The 21,178-nt window shown below is 39.8% G+C and overlaps 1 protein-coding gene across 5 annotated transcripts in view; it reads right to left on the bottom strand.

Annotated features, from left to right (window-relative positions):
- Positions 1 to 21,178, bottom strand: part of KITLG (KIT ligand) — a 128,262-nt gene that overhangs the window by 61,621 nt on the left and 45,463 nt on the right. For all 5 annotated transcript variants that reach the window (XM_040234446.1, XM_040234448.1, XM_040234447.1 and 2 more), the window contains exon 3: positions 10,311 to 10,373. In XM_040234446.1, the coding sequence (XP_040090380.1) occupies positions 10,311 to 10,373 (63 nt within the window). The remainder of the gene's footprint in view (positions 1 to 10,310; positions 10,374 to 21,178) is intronic.

Below are 21,178 nucleotides of genomic sequence, written 5' to 3'. Positions count from 1 at the left end.
CTTATAAACATCAGACTCAGGAATCTGGCTTTCAACCTTCAATCACTGAGAACTATGAGAAAGTTCTTGATTAAGGAAATGACTCAATTTAAAGTAGTAGCATAACAGAAGGCTTATGGAAATCACGATTCCTCAAAATAGCATGATATTACTCTTAGACCTAAACCTTTTTACAAAATGCATACATATCTAAAAGAAGATGGGTAAAACACTAAGGTGCAAATACTGTGTGATAAGCTACAGTCATTCACCGCATTATCATAATCTTACAGATTCTATTCAATTGGTACCTCAGGGAAATTACAAGGGATTACATGTGAGAGAACTTCCCTCCTTCCTTCCATCTTCACTTTCAGCACATAAGCGCCTATCATACACTGAGTCCAAAAGAAGCAGGGCAAATGCTAACAGTTTTGCCAAGAGGATACACTGGTCATAGCAAACACCCGCTTCCAATAATACAAGAGATGACTCTACACGTGGACATCACCAGATGATCGATACTGAAATCAGATGGATTATGTTCTCTGCAGCTGAAGATGGAGAAGCTCTATATAGTCTGCAAAAATAAGGCCTAGAGCTGACTATGGCTCAGATCATGAGCTCCTTATTGTAAAATCCAGACTTAAATTGAAGAAAATAGAGAAAACCACTAGGTCATTCAAGAATGATCTAAATCAAATCCCTTATCATTTACAGAGGAAGTGACAAATAGATTCATGGGATTAGATCTGATAGACAGAGTGCCTGAAGAACTATGGATGGAGGTTCCTAACACTGTACAGGAGATGGTGACCAAAACCATCTCCAAGAAAAAGAAATGCAAAAAGGCAAAATGACTGAGGAAGCCTTACAAATAGCTGACAAAAGAAATGAAAGGCAAAGGAGAAAGGGAAAGACATACCCAACTGAATGCAGAGTTCCAGAGAACAGTGAGGAGATGCAAGAAAGCCTTCTTAAGTTGAACAATGCAAAGAAATAGAGGAAAACAACAGAACAGGGAAAACTAGAAATCTCTTCAAGAAAGTTGGAGATCTCAAGAGAACATTTCATGCAAAAATGGGCAAAATAAAGGACAGAAATGTTAAGGACCTAAAAGAAGCAGAAGAAATTAAGAGGTGGCAAGAATACACAGAAGAATTGTACAAAAAAGATCTTAATGAACCAGATAACTATGATGGTGTGGTCACTCACCTAGAGCCAGACATCCTGGAGTGCAAAGTCAAGTGGGTCTTAGGAAGCATTACTATGAACAAAGCTAGTGGAGGTGATGGAATTCTAGCTGAGCTATTTCAAATCCTAAAAGATGATGCTGCAAATCTGGAACATTCAGCAGTGACCACAGGGCTGGAAAAGGTCAGTTTTCATTCCAATGCCAAAGAATGTTCAAACCATTATACAATTGTGCTCATTTCACATGCTAGCAAGATTATGCTTAAAAGAACTTCCAGGTGTATGAGCTGGATTTAGAAAAGGTAGAGGGGCCAGATAGTAAACTGCCAACATCTACTTGGAACATAGAAAAAGCAAGGGAATTCAAAAAATACATCTGATTCATTGACTGCGCTAAAGCCTTTGACTCTGTGGATCACAAAAAACTGTGGGAAATTCTTCAAGAGATTGGAATACCAGACCACCTTACCTGCCTCCTGAGAATCCTGAATGCAGGTCAAGAAACAACAGTTAGAACCAAACATGGAACAAAGGACTGGTTCAAAATTGGGAAAGAAGTATGTCAACACTGTGTAATGTCACCCTGCTTATTTAAGTTATATGCAGATGTGAAATGCACGGCAGGATGACTCAAAAGTTGGAATCCAGATTGCCAGGAGAAATATCAACGTCAGATACGCAGATGATACCAGTCTAACGGTGGAAAGCTAAGAGGAACTAAAGAGCCTCTGATGAAGGTGAAAGAGGAGAGTGAAAATGATGACTTAAAACTCAACATTCAAAAAACTGAGATCATGGTATCTGGTTCCATCACTTCATGGCAAATAGATGGGGAAATAGTGGAAACAGTAGCAGATTTTGTTTTCTTGGGTGCCGAAATCACTGCAGATGGTGACTGCAGCCACAAAATTAAAAGACCCTTGCTCTTTGGAAGAGAAGTTATGACAAACCTAGACAGCATATGAAAAAGCAGAGATATCACTTTGCAAACAAAGTTCTGTAGAGTCAAAGCTATGGTTTTTCCAGTGGTCATGTAAGGATGTGAGAGTTGAACCATAAACAAGGCTGAAGAAATGATGCTTTCAAACTGTGGTACTGGAGAAGATTCTTAAGAGTCACATGGGTAGCAAGGAGATCAAATCAGTCAACCGTAAAGGAATTCATTGGAAGGATTGATGCTAAAGCTCCAATACTTTGGCCATGTGATGCTAAAAGCCCATTCATTAGAAAAGACCCTGATGCTGGGAAGGATTGAGGACATGAGGAGAAGGGGATAACAGAGGATTAGATGGTTGGATAGCATCACTGACTCAAAGGAAATGAGTCTGAGCAAACTTCAGAAGATAGTGATGGACAGGGAAGCCTGGTGTGCTGAATTTCATGCAGTTGCAGAGTCAGACACCATTGAGCAACTGAACAACAATAGTCATATATTGGACTGTGAGGATGGACAAGCAAAATATACAACTCCTGCCCTCAGGGAGTTTATAGGTAAATAGAAGATTACAACTAAATACTTGCACAAATAAACAAAAGCACTACCATTCTGAGGAGTACTATTAGAAGTTTCTAATATGAGGGTATGGCTTCCTCAAGGAGAGTAAAGGCTTCCTTAAAGAAGTGAAATTGACAATGAATTTGTCAGACAAACAACAAGTGCTAGAGAGGGTGCAGAGTGAAGGAAAGTCTCCTATGCTGTCGGTGGGAATGTAAATTGGTGCAGCCTCTGCAGAAAACAGTATGGCGGTTCCTCAGAAAACTAAAAATCAAGCTACCGTATGATCTTTAGCAATCCTACTCCTGGGCATATACCTGGGCAAAACTACAATTCAAAAAGATACATGCACCCCTATGTTCATAGGAGCACTATTTACAATAGCCAAAACAGGGAAACAACCTAAATCTCCATCAACAGAGGAATGGATAAAGAAGATGTGGTACATAAACACAACGGAATACTACTAAGTCATAAAAAAGAACAAAATAGTGCCGTTTGCAGCTACATGGATGAAACTTCACACCAAGTGAAGTAAGTGAGAAAGAGAAAGGCAAGTATCATGACATCACTTATAAGTGGAATCTAAAATACGGCACAAGTGAACCTGTCTACAAAACAGAAACGGACTCACAGGCATAGTGATCAGACTTGTGGTTGCCAGGAAACGGGGAGGGAATATGGGGTTGGTAGATGCAAACTATTACATGTAGAATGGATAAACAACAAGGTCCTATTGTATAGCACAGAGAACTATATCCAATATTCTCGATTAGCCATAATGGAAAAAAATATTAAAGAATGTGTGTGTATATATATATATATAACTGAGTCATTTTGCTATATAGCAGAGATTGACACAACATTTATAAATCAACTACCGTGGTTCAGTCACTAAGTCATGCTCTACCCTTTGCGACCCATGGACTGCAGCACACCAGGCTTCCCTGTCCTCTATCTCCTGGAAATAATCAACTATACTTCAATCAAAAAAAAATTTTTTTTAAGAAAAATCATAGAAGAAATAAAAAAGAAAATGAGAGAGGAGTTATCTAAAGAAAAGGATTGACCAGCACACTAGGTTCAGAGAAAGACTTGCAGGAAAGGAACAGGGGCAGCAGGGAACATGTGAGGCTGTAGGACTGAAAAAGAATCTGGAAAGGTGCCAGATCACCAGAGTCTTGGAGGCCATGTTTAAGAAGCTTCTTTTCCTAAAAGCAACCATTCAAAGTATATGAAGAGGATGGATAAAATGACCAGGTGTATTTGTTTTGAAGAACCACTGTCTTTTAAAGAAGAGTTGAAATACCAGTCAAGGGATTTATTATCTGATAAGGGAGATGTGAGAAGACCCAGAGGGGGCAGACCAGCAAAAAGGTATGAATAGTTGAGAAAGTGAAATCGTCCAGAAGGGAGGAAGGGTGCCTGCAAAGGGGAGATGGCTGGGATCCATGTTTTTAGAATAACATTATGTATTGCCAATGACTTCTTTGTTTAACCTTGACTTTAAAAAAAATAAAAACTGACATGACAGTAAAGACTGGTTCATGTAAAAGTCAATCTACAAGAGAAACTTTGATGAAGAAATACACATGGTCTTCAAGTATCTTCCCAAAGATTGCTGCTTAGTTGTTAATGAGTAAATACACAGCAATAGTGGGACACCTGAACCAGCAGAGTAAAACAAGCAGCACCATGGGAAGAAGATGGACACGGTGCCTCTGGGAGCGATAACTAGAGGACACATCATTCCTTAATGTAGCATCACACCTTGGGATGCGTATTCTGACAAGACGGTTGGATGGCGTCACTGACTCATGGACATGGATTTGACCAAGCTCCAGGAGATGGTAAAAAACAGGGAGGCCTGGCGTGCTGCAGTCCATGGAGTTGCAAAGAGTCAGACAGGACTGAGTGACCAACAACAACAGGCTGAAATCAAAGTGATCACAGATTACATGGTGTTCTCTCTAGAGGCTCTACAGAAGAATCTCCTTCCCTGTCTTTTCTAGCTTTCGGGGATCGCCCACATTCCCTGGCTTGTGGCCCCTTCATCTTCCAAGCCAGTGGTGTAACACCTTCTCTCTGGTTCCTAAACTCAGTCTCATAAGGATTTATGTTATTAGATTGGGTCCACCTGGATATTCCCAGGATACCCTACCCATCCTCAGATCCTTAATTAAATCTGCAAAGACTTTTTGCCATGAAAGGTAATATAGTCACAGCATGAGACATCTTTGGGGGACCATTATTCTGCCGATCATACATAGTATCAAAATGCAAATCATGATAATAGATTAGATCTTGTACCAGAAGAAAAACGTGCCAGAAAAATTTGGTAACATTGAAATACAGCCAACAGACTGAAGTATTTTAGTTACTGCTAAATTTACTCAAGTGGACAACTGTGGTTATGTAAGAGAAAATACTTAGGAAACACACACTTAAGTATTTAGGGGTAAACAGTCATTTTGTATACAGCTTACTCAAGGGGTTTAGATATGTGCATACAGAAAGCAAGAATTTATAAAGCAAATGAAGCAAAGTGTTAAAAACAAGTGAATCTGTATTAAAAGGTATATGGGTGAATATTCTTATAACCTATAAATTCGAAAGTATTCCAACTAAAAAGTTAGATAAAAAGTGGTAAGTATGTAATTTAACTAAAAGCAGATTAACTTTATTATGCCAATACCACAAGCAACTCATAGTTTGTATCATTTTAGAGAGGTCAGAATGACTGCAGATTCAGCAACTCAATTTCCGTTCTTTCTACGACATGACTAGTAAATGAAAAGGATAAGAAACATTTAGGATTTTTAGGCTAAGAATTTAAAGGAAATCCAAAGTCTGACAATATTATAGTTTCAAAGAGTTTAAACTAAAATTGGTAATTATCGTTAGATTTAAATACCAGTCAGTGGATCATACCCGGCTATTTGTGAGAGACAATCTGCTGGGTAATTTTCTAAAAAGGCACTTCGAAAAGTAATCTCCCCTTTTCAGGAGTATTTAGTTGATTTTTAAAACAAAACAAAACAAAAGTACTCTATGCTAGAGCTTTCTTCTGCCCAGGGCCTCCAGCAGAATTTTATTGGTTTGGCCCCAGAGAATATTTCTGCTACCCATTCTGGCTCCCACTCCACCCTGTATTGTTTAAAGACAAAAGATAAGGCTGCCTGGACTCCGACCACTGACAAATAAGCCTGAGCCTCTCCACTGGGAAACTCCTCTGGTCTTAGAAGAAACTAACATTTTTAAATGAAGGTAAAACAAAGCATACGACCCCCTGTTTCTACCCAAAGGCTATGTTCGGGTTTGTTTTTCTTGCCAACTGTGGTAGCCAAGAACAGAGTTCCTCCAATTGTGCCAGGACGGTGTGCCAAGACCAAATAATAGTGGACTTTTCTCAATTACAGAAACAAGGCGGAAAAAATAGATGGCAATGAATCCATTTTATTTTTATAAGTTTAGCTGTTGTTAGCACCAGCCAATACTGAAATCTATGATTCGGCACAATCTATGATTACACCAGCACAAAAGAATCTATTTTGCTATTGTCAGTTTAACACATTGTTTTTCAAAGAGTTGCATGATTTCTTTAAATGAATTTGGCAGTCCCAGCCTAAGTACTTCTATAGTCAGGAACAGGGTATGTCTTTATTATTTAGATGCTTCACTGAGAACTCTTTGCCTTGCTATTAATAGATTCCCACATGAAGGGTTAAGAGTCAGATGACCTAGGATTTCTTTTTAAGACTATCACTTTCTAATTGTTTAACCTTGGTCAAAATGCTTCTGGTTTATAAAGCTCAGGGTTTCATTTGTATAATAAGAATCACAGTAGTCATCCTGCTTGCCTATTTTTCTAACCATCCAAGGAGATAAAAACGTGAAGTCATTTTTCAAATAGAAAAGCATTATAAAAAGGCCAGCTACACCCAACCTCATAATTACTAGTTTTTGAACGTAAGGTTAATTGATGGATGTTTGTTTGTTTCTTAAAGTGTCTCATAAAGTGCTCGCTCCATCAGTTCAGTTCAGTCGCTCAGTCGTGTCCGACTCTTTGCGAACCCATGAATCGCAGCACACCAGGCCTCCCTGTCCATCACCAACTCCCGGAGTTCACTCAAACTCACGTCCATCGAGTCAGTGATGCCATCCAGCCATCTCATCCTCTGTCACCCTCTTTCTCCTCTTGCCCCCAATCCCTCCCAGCATCAGAGTCTTTTCCAATGAGTCAACTCTTCGCATGAGGTGGCCAAAGTACTGGAGTTTCCGCTTTAGCATCATTCCTTCCAAAGAATACCCAGTACTGATCTCCTTTAGAATGGACTGGTTGGATCTCTTTGCAGTCCAAGGGACTCTCAAGAGTCTTCTCCAACAACACAGTTCAAAAGCATCAGTTCTTCAGCACTCAGCTTTCTTCACAGTCCAACTCTCACATCCATACATGACCACAGGAAAAACCATAGCCTTGACTAGACAGACCTTTGTTGGCAAAATAATGTCTCTGCTTTTGAATATGCTATCTAGGTTGGTCATAACTTTCCTTCCAAGGAGAAAGCGTCTTTTAATTTCATGCCTGCAATCACCATCTGCAGTGATTTTGGAGCCCAAAAAAATAAAGTCTGACACTGTTTCCACTGTTTCCCTATCTATTTTCCATGAAGTGATGGGACCAGACGTCATGATCTTAATTTTCTGAATGTTGCTACTTTTCCCTAAACAAATACTTGCTGAGTGAGCAGATGATTAGATTAATTAAGGTTCAGGCTCCTATAAAATTTACATTACTATTAGGACAGACATTGACCCAGGCTTGCTAGATCAACAAAGAGGTATATGGTTCAACAAGGTACATGTTCTAAGGAGTTCTAAGGAATTTAGTAGATAGTAAAGATTTTAGCAAGGACTAATGAAAAGAAATATGCCTTTCAAGAGAATGCTCTTGAAATGACAACCGTAGAAAGTTTGGAAGACTTTTTAAGCATAAGCACTTAGTGATGTGCTTATTTAACTTATACGCAGGGCACATCATGTGAAATGCCAGTCTGGATGAGTTACAAGCTGGAATCAAGACTGCCAGGAGAAATGTCAACAACCTCAGATATGTGGATGATACCACTCTAATGGCAGAAAGAGAACAGGAACTAAAGAGCCTCTTGACGAGGATGAAAGCAGAGAGTGAAAAAGCTGGCTTAAACCCCCCCCCCCCAAAAAAAAAAAACTAAGATAATGGCATCAGCCCCATCACTTCATGGCAAATAGAAAGGGAAGAGGTGGAAGCAGTGACAGATTTCCTCTTCTTGGGCTCTAAAAGCACTGTGGATGGTGTCTGCAGTCATGAAATTAGAAGACGATTGCTTCTTAGCAGGAAAGCCATGACAAACCTCGACAGAGTGTTAAAAAGCAAAGACATCACTTTGCTGACAAAGGTCCATATAGTGACGTCTAGGGCTTCCCTGGTAGCTCAGCTCGTAAAGAATCCACCTGCAATGCAGGAGACCCTGGTTTGATTCCTGGGTTGAGAAGATCTCCTCGAGAAGGGAACAGCTACCCACTCCAGTATTCTGGCCTGGTAAATTCCATGGACAGAGAAGCCTGGCAGGCTACAGTCCCTGGAGTTGCAAAGAGTCAGACAAACCACGAGATTTTTCACTTTCACATGGTCTTTCCAGTAGTCACATACAGATGTGAGAGCTGGACAATGAAGAAGGAGAAGTGCTGAAGAATTGATGCTTTTGACTGCAGTGCTAAAGAAGACTCTGTAGAGTCCCTTGGACTGCAAGGAGATCAAACCAGTCAATCTTAAAATAAATCAACCCTGAATACTCTTTGGAAGGACTGATGTCGAAGTTCCAATACTTTGGCCACTTGATGGTAGAGCTGACTCATTAGAAAAGACACTGATGCTCGGAAAGATTGAAGGCAGAAGGAGAAGAGGGTGACCAAGGATGAGATGGTTGGATGGCATCACCAATTCAATGGTGAACTTGGGCAAACTCTGGGAGGTGGTGAGGGACAGGAAGCCTGGTGTGCTACAGTCCGTGGGCTTGCAAAGAATTGGACACGATTTGGCAACTGAACAACAACAATTTAGTGACATGCTTATTAACACATTTGAACAGGTAATAATTTTGATGGATGTGTCCACAGAAAAGACTCAAAGTCAACTTGCAAGAGGTCAATGTGTAGTAAGTATTTTGGGTGTTATAGAAAGATGTCAATTTGCAGGGCAGAGAGTAACCCAAGTGGTTTTAAATTAATTCAAAGGAACACAATACAGTAAAGTGAATCAACATGGAACATATTATGTGTCAAAAGCATTTTGCAAAATATCAGCAAGTTGTAAAGTCATATATGCATTATAATGGTATCAACATAAAATATGAAAATATGCAAAACATGGTATCATATATATATGGATGTAGAGTTTGCTATCAAAGTATAAGAAAGAGTAGGGCTACTGTGGGGTTACACTCAACACAACTCCAAGGGGATGGTACCCTCACGTCAAGCCCTGAAAACATGCATTGGAATGAGAAACTCCAGCTCAGAATACTTATTCCTAAGAGATAAGCTCTCCCTAAGAGAAAAAATGGTACTTAGGGGTATAGGAGAGAGGTATATACAGGGCTTCAATTTATCATGATTCACTATGAAAAAGTACATTTGAAACCTATTTCCAGGGCAAGAATAGAGAGGCAGAGGTAGAGATTGGACTTGCAGACATGAAGGGAAAGAGAGGGAGAGGGGAAAGGGTAGGATGAATTGGGAGATTAGGATTGACACATATACACTACCATATGTAAAACAGATAGCTAGCGGGAACCTGCTATTTATATATAAAAGCACAAGAAGCTCAGCTTGGTGCTCTGTGATGACCTAGATGGGTGGGGTGGAGGCAGGTGGGAGAGAAGTCCAAAGAGAGAAGGGATATATGTATACGCATGGCTGATTCACTTCATTGTACAGCAGAAACAACACTGTAAAGCAATTATACTCCAATTAAAAAATACAGTTGAAACAAATATTGCAAAATGGTAACATCTGACGTTATGTGACGGGTCCAGAGTCATTACATTAGTCCCTATATGTGAAATATTTCTTCGTGTCTTAATACTAACACTACGTAATTAGAAAATCAATGAAAATTCTTGGTTACAGTCATAAAAGCGTACCTACAATCATAGCTACATTTTTATTGCAAATTTTGAAGAATCAATCACACTGCAAATAAATTCAGAGATAAAACATTTTGTGTTCTCAAATTAAATAGGAGACTTATATAGGACCTTTTCAGGTATGAAAGTAATTTACATAATTTTACACCTGAGCCTTTGCTTGGAGGAAGGCTGAAAGAAAAAGAGAAGTCAGTGGCTAGCTATAAAGAAGGTGATCTTATGTGCTTTGGGAGTAGAGGGGGGAGACACATGCTGAAATGTTCAAACCAAACCAAAGTTTAGCAGTTGCCTGAGGAAAAAATATAAATATATAAGTCAAATTCCAAAAATACCTTCTTCAAATTCTGACAATTAGCAAACTCTTCAATGGCAGATAGCTTCCTATCTCAATATGAATGACCCCGTTTCTTTTGTCAGCTACCACAGTGAAACCCAGAAATGTACAGTTTACATACCAAAACGTCCATCCCGGGGACATATTTGAGGGTTATCATATAGTCTTTTGGAAGATTTGCCACCTACAGAGACCAAAAGAGAAAAAAAAATCTGTAAGAAAATCCATACACATCAGTTAATCATATTGTTTTTAGTGGTTTAGAGAAAAACACCTGCAAACCTAGTTTGCTTTTAAATTACCACTGATTTTCAACATTTACATACATAGTGATTTTTCATTCTTGATTTCCCTTTGCAATCAAAAGCACTCTCCAGAAATGAAGTAATAATACAAATCTTTTTTCACTCCAAATTCAGTTATGGGTGGCTAACTATAATCTACTGAGTTTGGAAACATGATTTGAATTTCAGCTTCCATCTGTGGTCTTGGAATTTCCCTTCAGGACTATTTTCCTATTTATTCCTCTGAAGGATCGGTAACACAGTGTATTTTTCTCGTAAGTGCTTCTCCAAGTGATGCATCAAGGGCACCAAGGAACCTGTTAAAAATGCAAAGCCTCGGGCCACACCAGACCTACTGCATCTTACTAAACAAGTCCTCCAGGTGATTCTGATGTGTGCTCAAGTTAGAGAACTACTGTTCTATGTTAATCCTAGAAAAAAAAAAGTGTTAAGTTTCAAAAGAACAATGATAACTTATAAGCTGCACTTGCTTTATCAGTTAATTAATTTAGAAAGATTCAGTTTTGTGATATAACGTAACCTACTTGCCTGGGACTGAACGTTTGAGATGCCTCAAATGTTTAACTAGCTTCTCTTAAAAGACTTTCAAAAAATATCTAACCCATTTCCATCAGTCATTGTGGCATAAGTTGAACAAGCACCTGATTTAGAACCAGGGAATTTAGAAAAAATCTAAACTCTACTTTGGTTTCTCTCATCTGTAAAGTGGAGATAAAAGTATCCATGTCCTATATACACTACCATGTATAAAATAGCTAGCTAGTGGGAAACTTCCATATAACAGGGAGCTCAATTTGGTGCTCCGTGATGACCTATCACAGAGTGGGGATGGGGGTGAGACGGGGCAGGGGGAATATAAGCACATATATGGCTGATTCACACTTTTGTAAGGCAGAAACCAGCACAACATTGTAAAGCAGTTGTCCTCCAATTTAAAAAAAAAAGAAAAAGTACCTGTGTCTAAGAGTCAATTTAAGAATTTAGATGAGTGTGCCAAGCATCATAAACAATCCATATTCTTTACTGAGAGCTATACTGGAAACTGACTTCCAAGGCACAAGTTCTAGTAAGTTACAGAGTTTTCGGTTCACTTGTCTCCTTTTCTACATATCACCAGCTCTGACATCTCACACTTCTAGCACAGTTAAAATTTCCTTCTGTAGAATATGGCCCATTTATAGACAATGTAAAAAAGTGGTTTTGCTCTATTATATCTTCAGTGGGTCTACCTGCTCTGGAAGACTCATTTTCCGCTTTACCCTATTTCTAAAATCATCACTATTCTCCATCGTGAGCTAGAACCTGGTACATATTTTCAGACTAGTTCATCTCTGACAAGACTCCCAGAACACAGCCCTTATGTTTCGTCTTGGCTTTGCCAATAGCTTCTAGAATTTGAGAACAATTTGCTGAGAAAAGAATCTAGATAAAGGCATATGCAGTCAGAGAGGAGCCAAGGCAGTAGGTGATCCCATTATGCGTGCTACCATCCAACATCCAATGGAACCACCTCACACTCATCTCAGCCTCCAGCCTAACACTTACCAAATACTTAACCATGTTCTAGCACCGTGTTCATTATGGGCTTACATTGTGTGATTGCATCCAACCCTCAGAATCACTTTCACATAGTATTGCTAAACTGATGAATGAAGAACTTAAGACTCAAAGAGGTCAAATAACTTGACTGAGGTCACATGACTACTACCTGTTAAGTCTGGACTAGAACTCAGGTCTCTGACAGCCAGGCCTCTGTTACCTCTCAGCTCAGCTACACATGGTCACCCATCTACTCTCTGCACACTGTCCTAGATATTTCCCACTTGTGAGGCTCATGAACATCCCTCCTCGTGCCACCCCCAAGAAAACAGTCAAGTCTGCACTGCTTACTGAGAACGTATCTGCGCTGCCACAGGTGGTGGCATTCTTTAAGTTCAGGGTGACTTTTCACATTAACGTTCTTTCTCTTGGTCAAACTTCCCACCATGTTTCCAGGATTTCTTTTGTCTTGTGGATCTTCACCCCCATATTTGAAAAGCAGATGGACCTCATCATTTTATGGAAGCCCTGGTAGAAAGCAGAGCTAACAGCTTCACAGGTATAAAAGCTGGAATCAGAATGAGCAGCACCATTCTGTTTTGTTACGAACCAACCAGGTAAGTGAAAGCCATTCCAGGTGGAGAAGCATGGCACGAAATGGTGGGTGTTCTGAACACAGGTGCTTGACAATCTAGCCCCCTTCCTTAAGCACAGTTAACATTATCGGAAAATAAATATAGAACTGACCAAATTAGTATTCAGAAAACTTATGATCTGAGTATGTATCAAGAGAGCAGAGAAAATGTAAAAGATACATTGGCCAATTCTGTTTTATTAGTAACTGACATGTAAAAATTGCTGCAAAGAAGTCAAAGAAATCTTACCACTTGGTGGGGGTGGGGAGGTGGCAGTATATCATAATAACTTCTGCCTTAAACTGATTTACTGATATTTAGTTTCTAAGGGAGCTGAAAAGGAATACTATTTTTGAAAAATGCTTTAAAATTTTAAAAGGTTTTGGTACACAGTCTCTGCCACAACCAAGATACATATCATTGGGTCTATTTTACCGAACGACACAAGGAGGCTCAGAGGGGTTAACTGGCATCTCGGGGTCACAGACATGAGTACACAGTGAGAGTGAGCACACAAATCCCGGCTCTGGGATTTGTGCTGGTCTCAGCAGTCATCTGTTGATCAGTCTCCACATTATTACTTTCTTGGAATGCACTGGTTCATTTCCAATCACATTTGGAAGAGAAATTAGGAAGTCAAGTTGTATATTTTTTATGGCCACTTCATGAATTATTATTTTACTTTATAAACATTCATAGTATGTTGAATAGCATCCAAAAAGCACAGATAACCTTGTGATAAATTCTGTTTCTCTTATGCATGGTGAGCACTGCAGAAATTTGATAGAGTAGAGGGAGCCTTTGGCCTGGAACTAGGAAGATAAGCTGTTCCTTCAAGGCAGTTACTTTGACGAAGGACTCACAGCACAGGTCCCGGGGACACACTGCTCAGGCTGGATCCAGGTCCTGCCACGTGCTAATTCAGCGATCTTGGGCAAGTTTAGCCTCAATTTCCACATAGGTAAAATGGGAATCACAGAACTGAGCTGGTGGATTATTAAGACTATACAAGGATAATGTAACTTGTTTAAAATACTTATTTAGTGTTGGGTGTGAACGAGTACTTAAAAATTGCAAGGGAGAGGGGCATTCTAAATATAGGAAGGAAGGGACGTCTGCAAAGACAAAGACATTGTAGACCAGGGACAGATCATTCAGGCTCTAGCCGGTAGGAGGTAAGAAATATACCAGGAGACCCACATCAGTGAGGGACCTGAATGTTGGGCCACGGAGGCCAAGTGGAAAGCAGTAAGGTTCAGCGGAACCAGTTCCACCGCTAGAGCCCTACAAGTCACTCTTGTCTTAGGCACATTGCTTCCTTCCTGTGGAACCTCTACCCCTCATCTGTAAGATGAAGAAGCTGAAGGAGAAAATTACTAAGAATTCAGTTGGATTTAACTTCCTCGTGTAAGCAGTGGTGTTACACTGAATGTGTTTAAGCAGGAAGAAAACATGACAGTCAATTTAGGAAGGTTAGTTTGGAAGTACTCTTGCCTGGAGAATCCCAGGGACGGAGGAACCTGGTGGGCTGCCATCTACGGGGTCGCACAGAGTCGGACATGACTGAAGCGACTTAGCAGCAGCAGCAACAGTTTGGAAGTATGCACTGAAGCAAAAAGAGAAGAAAGACTAGGGCAGTTTAGAAGACCAGTGGGAGAGTACTGAACACGCATTAAATATTTCTACAGAGATTAGAAGCTGAAAAACCAGAGACGTGCTTTAGATTCTAAGGAAGCATCCTGCTGGTAAGGTTATATGGATACGTAACCAAGGCTACAGATTTTGAAAACCTAACTGTCCCAGTAAAATAAGTTCAGGCTAAAAATTAAAATGAAATAGAACCTAATTGATGGAAAATTTATCAAAGCTCAAATTATTAGAATGAAAGAAACAGTTTGGAGTGTGAGGATTTAAATACTGTACCAGATTAGAAAATGCACAAAACTTCCAAAACAAGTCATTTTGTGATATGATGGGCTTCCCGGGTGGCTCAGATGGTAAAGAATCTGCCTGGGATATAGGAGATCTGTGTTCAGTCCCTGGGTAGGGAAGATCCCCTAAAGAAGGCAATGGCAACACACTCCACCATTCTGGCTTGCAGACTCCCATGGACAGAGAGCTTGGTGGGCTATAGTCCATGGGGTTGCAAAGGGTCGGACACAACTGAGAAACTAACACTTTCACTCTATTACTAGACAGGCCCACTTGCTATCTTTTCATTTTTTTGGATATCTTAAGGATTGATCATACTCAGTGATACTGGGGGGAAATGCATAAGAGAATCAGTTCAGTTCAGTCGCTCAGTCGTGTCTGACTCTTTGTGACCCGATGAATCGCAGCACGCCAGGCCTCCCTGTCCATCACCAACTCCCAGACTTCACTCAAACTCATGTCCATCGAGTCGGTGATGCCATCCAGCCATCTCATCCTCTGTCATCGCCTTTGCCTCCTGCACCCAACCCTTCCCAGCATCAGTCTTTTCCAGTGAGTCAACTCTTCCCATGAGGTGGCCAAAGTACTGGAGTTTCAGCTTCAACATCAGTCCTTCCAATGAACACACAGGACTGATCTCCTTTAGAATGGACTGGTTGGATCTCCTTGCAGTCCAAGGGACTCTCAAGAGTCTTCTCCAACACCACAGTTCAAAAGCATCAATTCTTTGGTGCTCAGATTTCTTCACAGTCCAACTCTCACATCCATACATGACCACAGGAAAAACCATAGCCTTGACTAGATGGACCTTAGTTGGCAAAGTAATGTCTCTGCTTTTGAATATGCTATCTAGGTTGGTCATAACTTTCCTTCCAAGAAGTAAGTGTCTTTTAATTTCATGGCTGCAGTCACCATCTGTAGTGATTTTGGAGCCCCCCCAAAAATAAAATCTGATACTGTTTCCACTCTTTCCTCATCTGTTTCCCATGAAGTGATGGAACCAGATGCCATGATCTTCGTTTTCTGAATGTTGAGCTTTAAGCCAACTCTTACTCTCCTCTTTTACTTTCATCAAGAGGCTTTTTAGTTCCTCTTCACTTTCTGCCATAAGGGTGGTGTCATCTGCATATCTGAAGTTATTGATATTTCTCCCTGCAATCTTGATTCCAGGTTGTGCTTCCTCCAGCCCAGCCTTTCTCATGCTGCATAGAAGTTAAATAAGCAGGGTGACAATATACAGCCTTGACATACTCCTTTTCCTATTTGGAACCAATCTGTTGTTCCATGTCCAATTCTAACTGTTGCTTCCTGACCTGCATAAAGGTTTCTCAAGAAGCAGGTCAGGTGGTCTGGTATTCTCATCTGTCTCAGAATTTTCCACAGTTGATTGTGATCCACACAGTCAAAGGCTTTGGCATAGTCAATAAACCAGAAATAGATGTTTTTCTGGAACTCTCTTGCTTTTTCCATGATCCAGCAGATGTTGGCAATTTGATCTCTGGTTCGTCTGCCTTTTCTAAAACCAGCTTGAACATCTGGAAGTTCACAGTTCGAGTATTGCTGAAGCCTGGCTTGGAGAATTTTGAGCATTACTTTACTAGCATGCGAGATGAGTGCAATTGTGCAGTAGTTTGAGCATTCTTTGGCATTGCCTTTCTTTGGAATTGGAATGAAGACTGACCTTTTCCAGTCCTGTGGCCACTGCTGAGTTTTCCAAATTTGCTGGCATATTGAGTGCAACACTTTCACAGCATCAACTTTCAGGATTTGAAATAGCTCAACTGGAAGTCCATCACCTTCACTAGCTTTGTTCATAGTGATGCTTTTTAAGGCCCACTTGACTTTATATTCCAGGATGTCTGGCTCTAGGTGAGTGACCACACCATCATGATTATCTTGGTCATGAAGATCTTTTTTGTACAGTTCTTCTGTGTATTCTTGCCACCTCTTCTTAATATCTTCTGCTTCTGTTAGGTCCATACCATTTCTGTCCTTTATCAAGCCCATCTTTGCAAGAAATGTTCCCTTGGTATTTCTAATTTTCTTGAAGAGATCTCTAGTCTTCCCCATTCTGTTGTTTTCCTCTATTTCTTTGCATTGATCACTGAGAAAGGCTTACTTATCTCTTCTTGCTATTCTTTGGAACTCTGCATTCAGATGCTTATATCTTTCCTTTTCTCCTTTGCTTTTCACCTCTCTTCTTTTCACAGCTATTTGTAAGGCCTCCCCAGACAGCCATTTTGCTTTTTTGCATTTCTTTTCCATGGGGATGGTCTTGACTTGTCTCCTGTACAATGTCACAAACCTCAGTCCATAGTTCAAAAGGTACTCTATCAGATATAGTCCCTTAAATCTATTTCTCACTTCCACTGTATAATCATAAGGGATTTGATTTAGGTCATACCTGAATGGTCTAGTGGTTTTCCCTACTTTCTTCAATTTGAGTCTGAATTTGGCAATAAGGAGTTCATGATCTGAGCCACAGTCAGCTCCCAGTCTTGTTTTTGCTGACTGTATACAGCTTCTCCATCTTTGGCTGCAGAGAATATAATCAATCTGATTTCGGTGTTGACCATCTGGTGATGTCCATGTGTAGAGTCTTCTCTTGTGTTGTTGGAAGAGGGTGTTTGCTATGACCAGTGTGTTCTCTTGGCAAAACTCTATTAGCCTTTGCCCTGCTTCATTCTGCATTCCAAGGCCAAATTTGCCTTGTTACTTCAGGTGTTTCTTGACTTCCTACTTTTGCATTCCAGTCCCCTATGATGAAAAGGACATCTTTTTTGGGTGTTAGTTCTACAAGGTCTTATAGGTCTTCATAGAACCGTTCAACTTCAGCTTCTTCAGCATTACTGGTTGGGGCATAGATTTGGATTACTGTGATACTGAATGGTTTGCCTTGGAAACGAACAGAGATCATTCTGTTGTTTTTGAGATTGCATCCAAGTACTGCATTTTGGACTCTTCTGTTGACCATGATGGCTACTTCATTTCTTCTAAGGGATTCCTGCCCGCAGTGTTAGATATAATGGTCATCTGAGTTAAATTCACCCATTCCAGTCCATTTTAGTTCACTGATTCCTAGAATGTCAACTTTCACTCTTGCCATCTCCTGTTTGACCACTTCCAATTTACCTTGATTCATGGACCTAACATTCCAGGTTCCTATGCAATATTGCTCTTTACAGCATCAGACCTTGCTTCTATCACCAGTCACATCCACAGCTGGGTATTGTTTTTGCTGTGTCTGCATCCCTTCATTCTTTCAGAGTTATTTCTCCACTGATCTCCAGTAGCATATTGGGTACTTACTGACCTGGGGAGTTCCTCTTTCAGTATCCTATCATTTAGGCTTTTCATACTGTTCATGGGAATCTCAAGGCAAGAATACTGAAGTGGTTTGCCATTCCCTTCTCCAGTGGACCACATTCTGTCAGACCTGTCCACCATGACCCGCCCGTCTTGTGTGGCCCCACAGGGCATGGCTTAGTTTCACTGAGTTAGACAGGGCTGTGGTCTGTGTGATCAGATTGACTAGTTTTCTGTGGTTATGGTTTCAATGTGTCTGCCCTCTGATGCCCTCTTGCAACACCTACTGTCTTACTTGGGTTTCTCTTACCTTGGATGTGGATAAGTTACCATGGCTATAATAGCATGTGGAAATACTGGAAACTTGGCCAAGAAAGTCTTTGCAAGCCAGTCATTGGCTGCTTACCATGCCCTGTAGGTATTTGGACTTGGGAGAAAAAGAACTCAAAGTCAGAACATTTAACTCCCTCTCTAGATCACTGATCTCAAGATCCAAACATCATTGAGGTCTCTCAGTCTTGTGAAATCAGTGGCTTTCTGGACATCCTCGGTGAGATACTTGTCTCAGTTGTTTCTGTCAAGATCTTGATAAGGATCAAACGCAATGACAGTACACTCATGATTCCCTTGAGCCTACATAAAACAGTGCGCACATAGTTGACCTTTCTGAGCAAAGAGTCCAGTTCTCAAAGTCTCTGTGACACAGAGAAGTTTAAGAATCACTGCTGATTCTTAGAGCAAAAGAAGCCTTCTATGCTTGTACTTAAAATATCCCAGTAATATCCCAGTTTACTCCCATGCCACAGCTTAGTGTAACACTGGTGGTTTATTCTTCAGAAATAACACAGAACAAGGCTTTTTGCCTTTTAATTTCCCCTTATAAGCCATTTCTTGTTAATACTGACTAAAAATCTCACCAGGTCAATTGCTTTTTTGTTTTTTAAATAATAACTCAATCATTGATTTAGAAGAAATTAACATGACAACTCACAAGACTTTCTGGGTCATCTTTTCTCAGTGAAGAATACCTAAATAAGTTTAGATGATCCTTGTCTCCTTCAAATAAAAGAGATTAAAAGCATTTGGTCTCTACCATCTAACACAGGGAACTCTACTAAATGCTCTGTGGTGACCTAAATCTAAAAAAGGAAATCTAAAAAAGAGGGGATATATGTATAACTGATTCACTTTGCTATACAGCAGAAACTAACTCAACATGTACAGCAATGACACTCCAATAAAAATTAATTTAAAAATGTTGGTCTGCTTCATGAACACACCTTATGATGATGACTCCTGTTAAGTAGTACTAATCTATAATTTCCTAATCATAAAATAAGGAGACTTCTACCTAGGAAATACAATTCAAGAGGATAGAATGATTGTTCTTAAACTGCAGTTGATACTGACATGTTAAGACATCATAAATTATGAACTGGGTTCTTATGTTCCAGAGATAAGCAGTTATGGGTTCATACCTCTAGTCATCTCCCAGTTTCCAGGTGAGAATCATCAGGTTACTAACCATCACTAGGCTTCAGCTGCCTAATCAATACACTGGTGCATTAGTCAGGCTTCCCTTTGACCCAGACAGTAAAGAATACACAGGTGGACAAAATCATTACCTCCTAGGGTTGCAATGAATAAAACAGAATCCACAGACAGTGCTTTGCGTGGTGCTTGGATGTTCACACAATAATATCTGCTGTAAAAAAGTCAAGGAGCAAGAGATACTGTACCTAAGTGGTTTATCTTACAAAGAACAACATTTTCTTTATGATAAGATTGACATGCTTGGCAACATAGCTAGTCAGTTTTTACAAATATTATTTCTAATATACTCTGTCCTTTGAATACTGTTTAAGTCCAAAATTTAGCTTTAAATAGAGGGGAAAAAAATCTACTGACTGCAGGAGCAGAAAGTAAAATGCTAAATATTGCAAACTAATGAAAAATCAACTTTAAAAACTATCCAGCTATCAAACCATTGTTCTTCAATTGTCAAACAAAACTATGGGGGGCCTCTGCTTTTAAAGAGAAGATATACTTAGAAATGGGAAGACTCAGAGACTCCAATCCTCCATTTTAATGCAGTGGTAATTCTATCCAAAGAACATTGTATTTGAAGAGAATAAAAATTCAGCACTATTCAAAACTGTCCACTCGAAGTGCGAAATTTGTTATCTAAGAATATTTTTATAATCTCCTATTATGCCAAACTGTAAGAGTCATGTATTCATCTGTTTAAAATAATTGCCTACTGCAAGACCAGGAAAGCCACAAATTTCTGACTTTACCCTACTGATCTATAGACTGACCTTGAAAAGACAGTGATTTCCACTTTTACAAGATGGGGGATAGAACAGAAACCTGCCTTAAACATTTTAAGGAAGACAAATAATTACCCAACAGATAAAGATAAAAATGTTTTCAAAAAGCAGCAAAGTCACATTCAATTAAACGCCCCCAGATGAAGAAAAATTATCAAAAATGAAGGAAACAGTAGAAAGAACAGAAGGAAAAACTAATTTGATCTATATCAGTGTTTGGATTCCTTTCTTATCAACACAGTCACTAAGAGCTGCAGTTGAACCACCCCAAAGATACAAGTTTTTAAAGTTTGATTCACCCCCTTCCCAAATACCCTTTCTTTAGGTAGGTCTGAGTTTGCCATTTAACACAAGTCTTGCAACATTTTTTAGAAACAAAGCAAGATGTTCTGTAAATAGATGAACTATTATGCTGAGCAAACATGCCAGAAGGATTTCAAATGGAAACCATGGGGACTATAGGTGTAGTACAAAACGTCCAAGAAGAAATTAAAAAGAAAATGACAATAAAGTCACAAACCATGCGCTTCTGTGACATGGGAGTCACCCCAAGCAAACAAACTTAAGATTTGTGGGCAGAGTGCAAGTTGCCACCTACAGCAAAGGCAGAACTGGCAGCATTGGCAAAGGAATGATTTTAGTTGAATAAATTACGATGAGCAAAGAGTAAAAAGGTATTCTCAACCCACTTTCTTTTTCTCAGATAAAATGTACAAACGTTATGCCCGAAAAGCAAGTAAATCTAATCTGATATAACCTCCTTTAGTCAAGGCATAACTGGATTTTATTCCAACATGTACAATCTGAAGAAGTAAGACTATGGAATAAGAGAATCTCAGGGCTAAAACGGGCCTCCCTAGTTATCCAATTTGCTAGTTCTTATCTTTTTTGGGGGAGGGTTACCTACTTCTCTGGGAAGCAGATGAAAAGTTGTACATGTTC

Source organism: Oryx dammah, unplaced genomic scaffold (assembly GCF_014754425.2).
Source record: "Oryx dammah isolate SB20612 unplaced genomic scaffold, SCBI_Odam_1.1 HiC_scaffold_29, whole genome shotgun sequence".
Classification (NCBI taxonomy): domain Eukaryota; kingdom Metazoa; phylum Chordata; class Mammalia; order Artiodactyla; family Bovidae; genus Oryx; species Oryx dammah.
The sequence above is the reverse complement of the archived record's forward strand: the minus strand, read 5'-3'. Positions and strand labels throughout refer to the sequence as shown.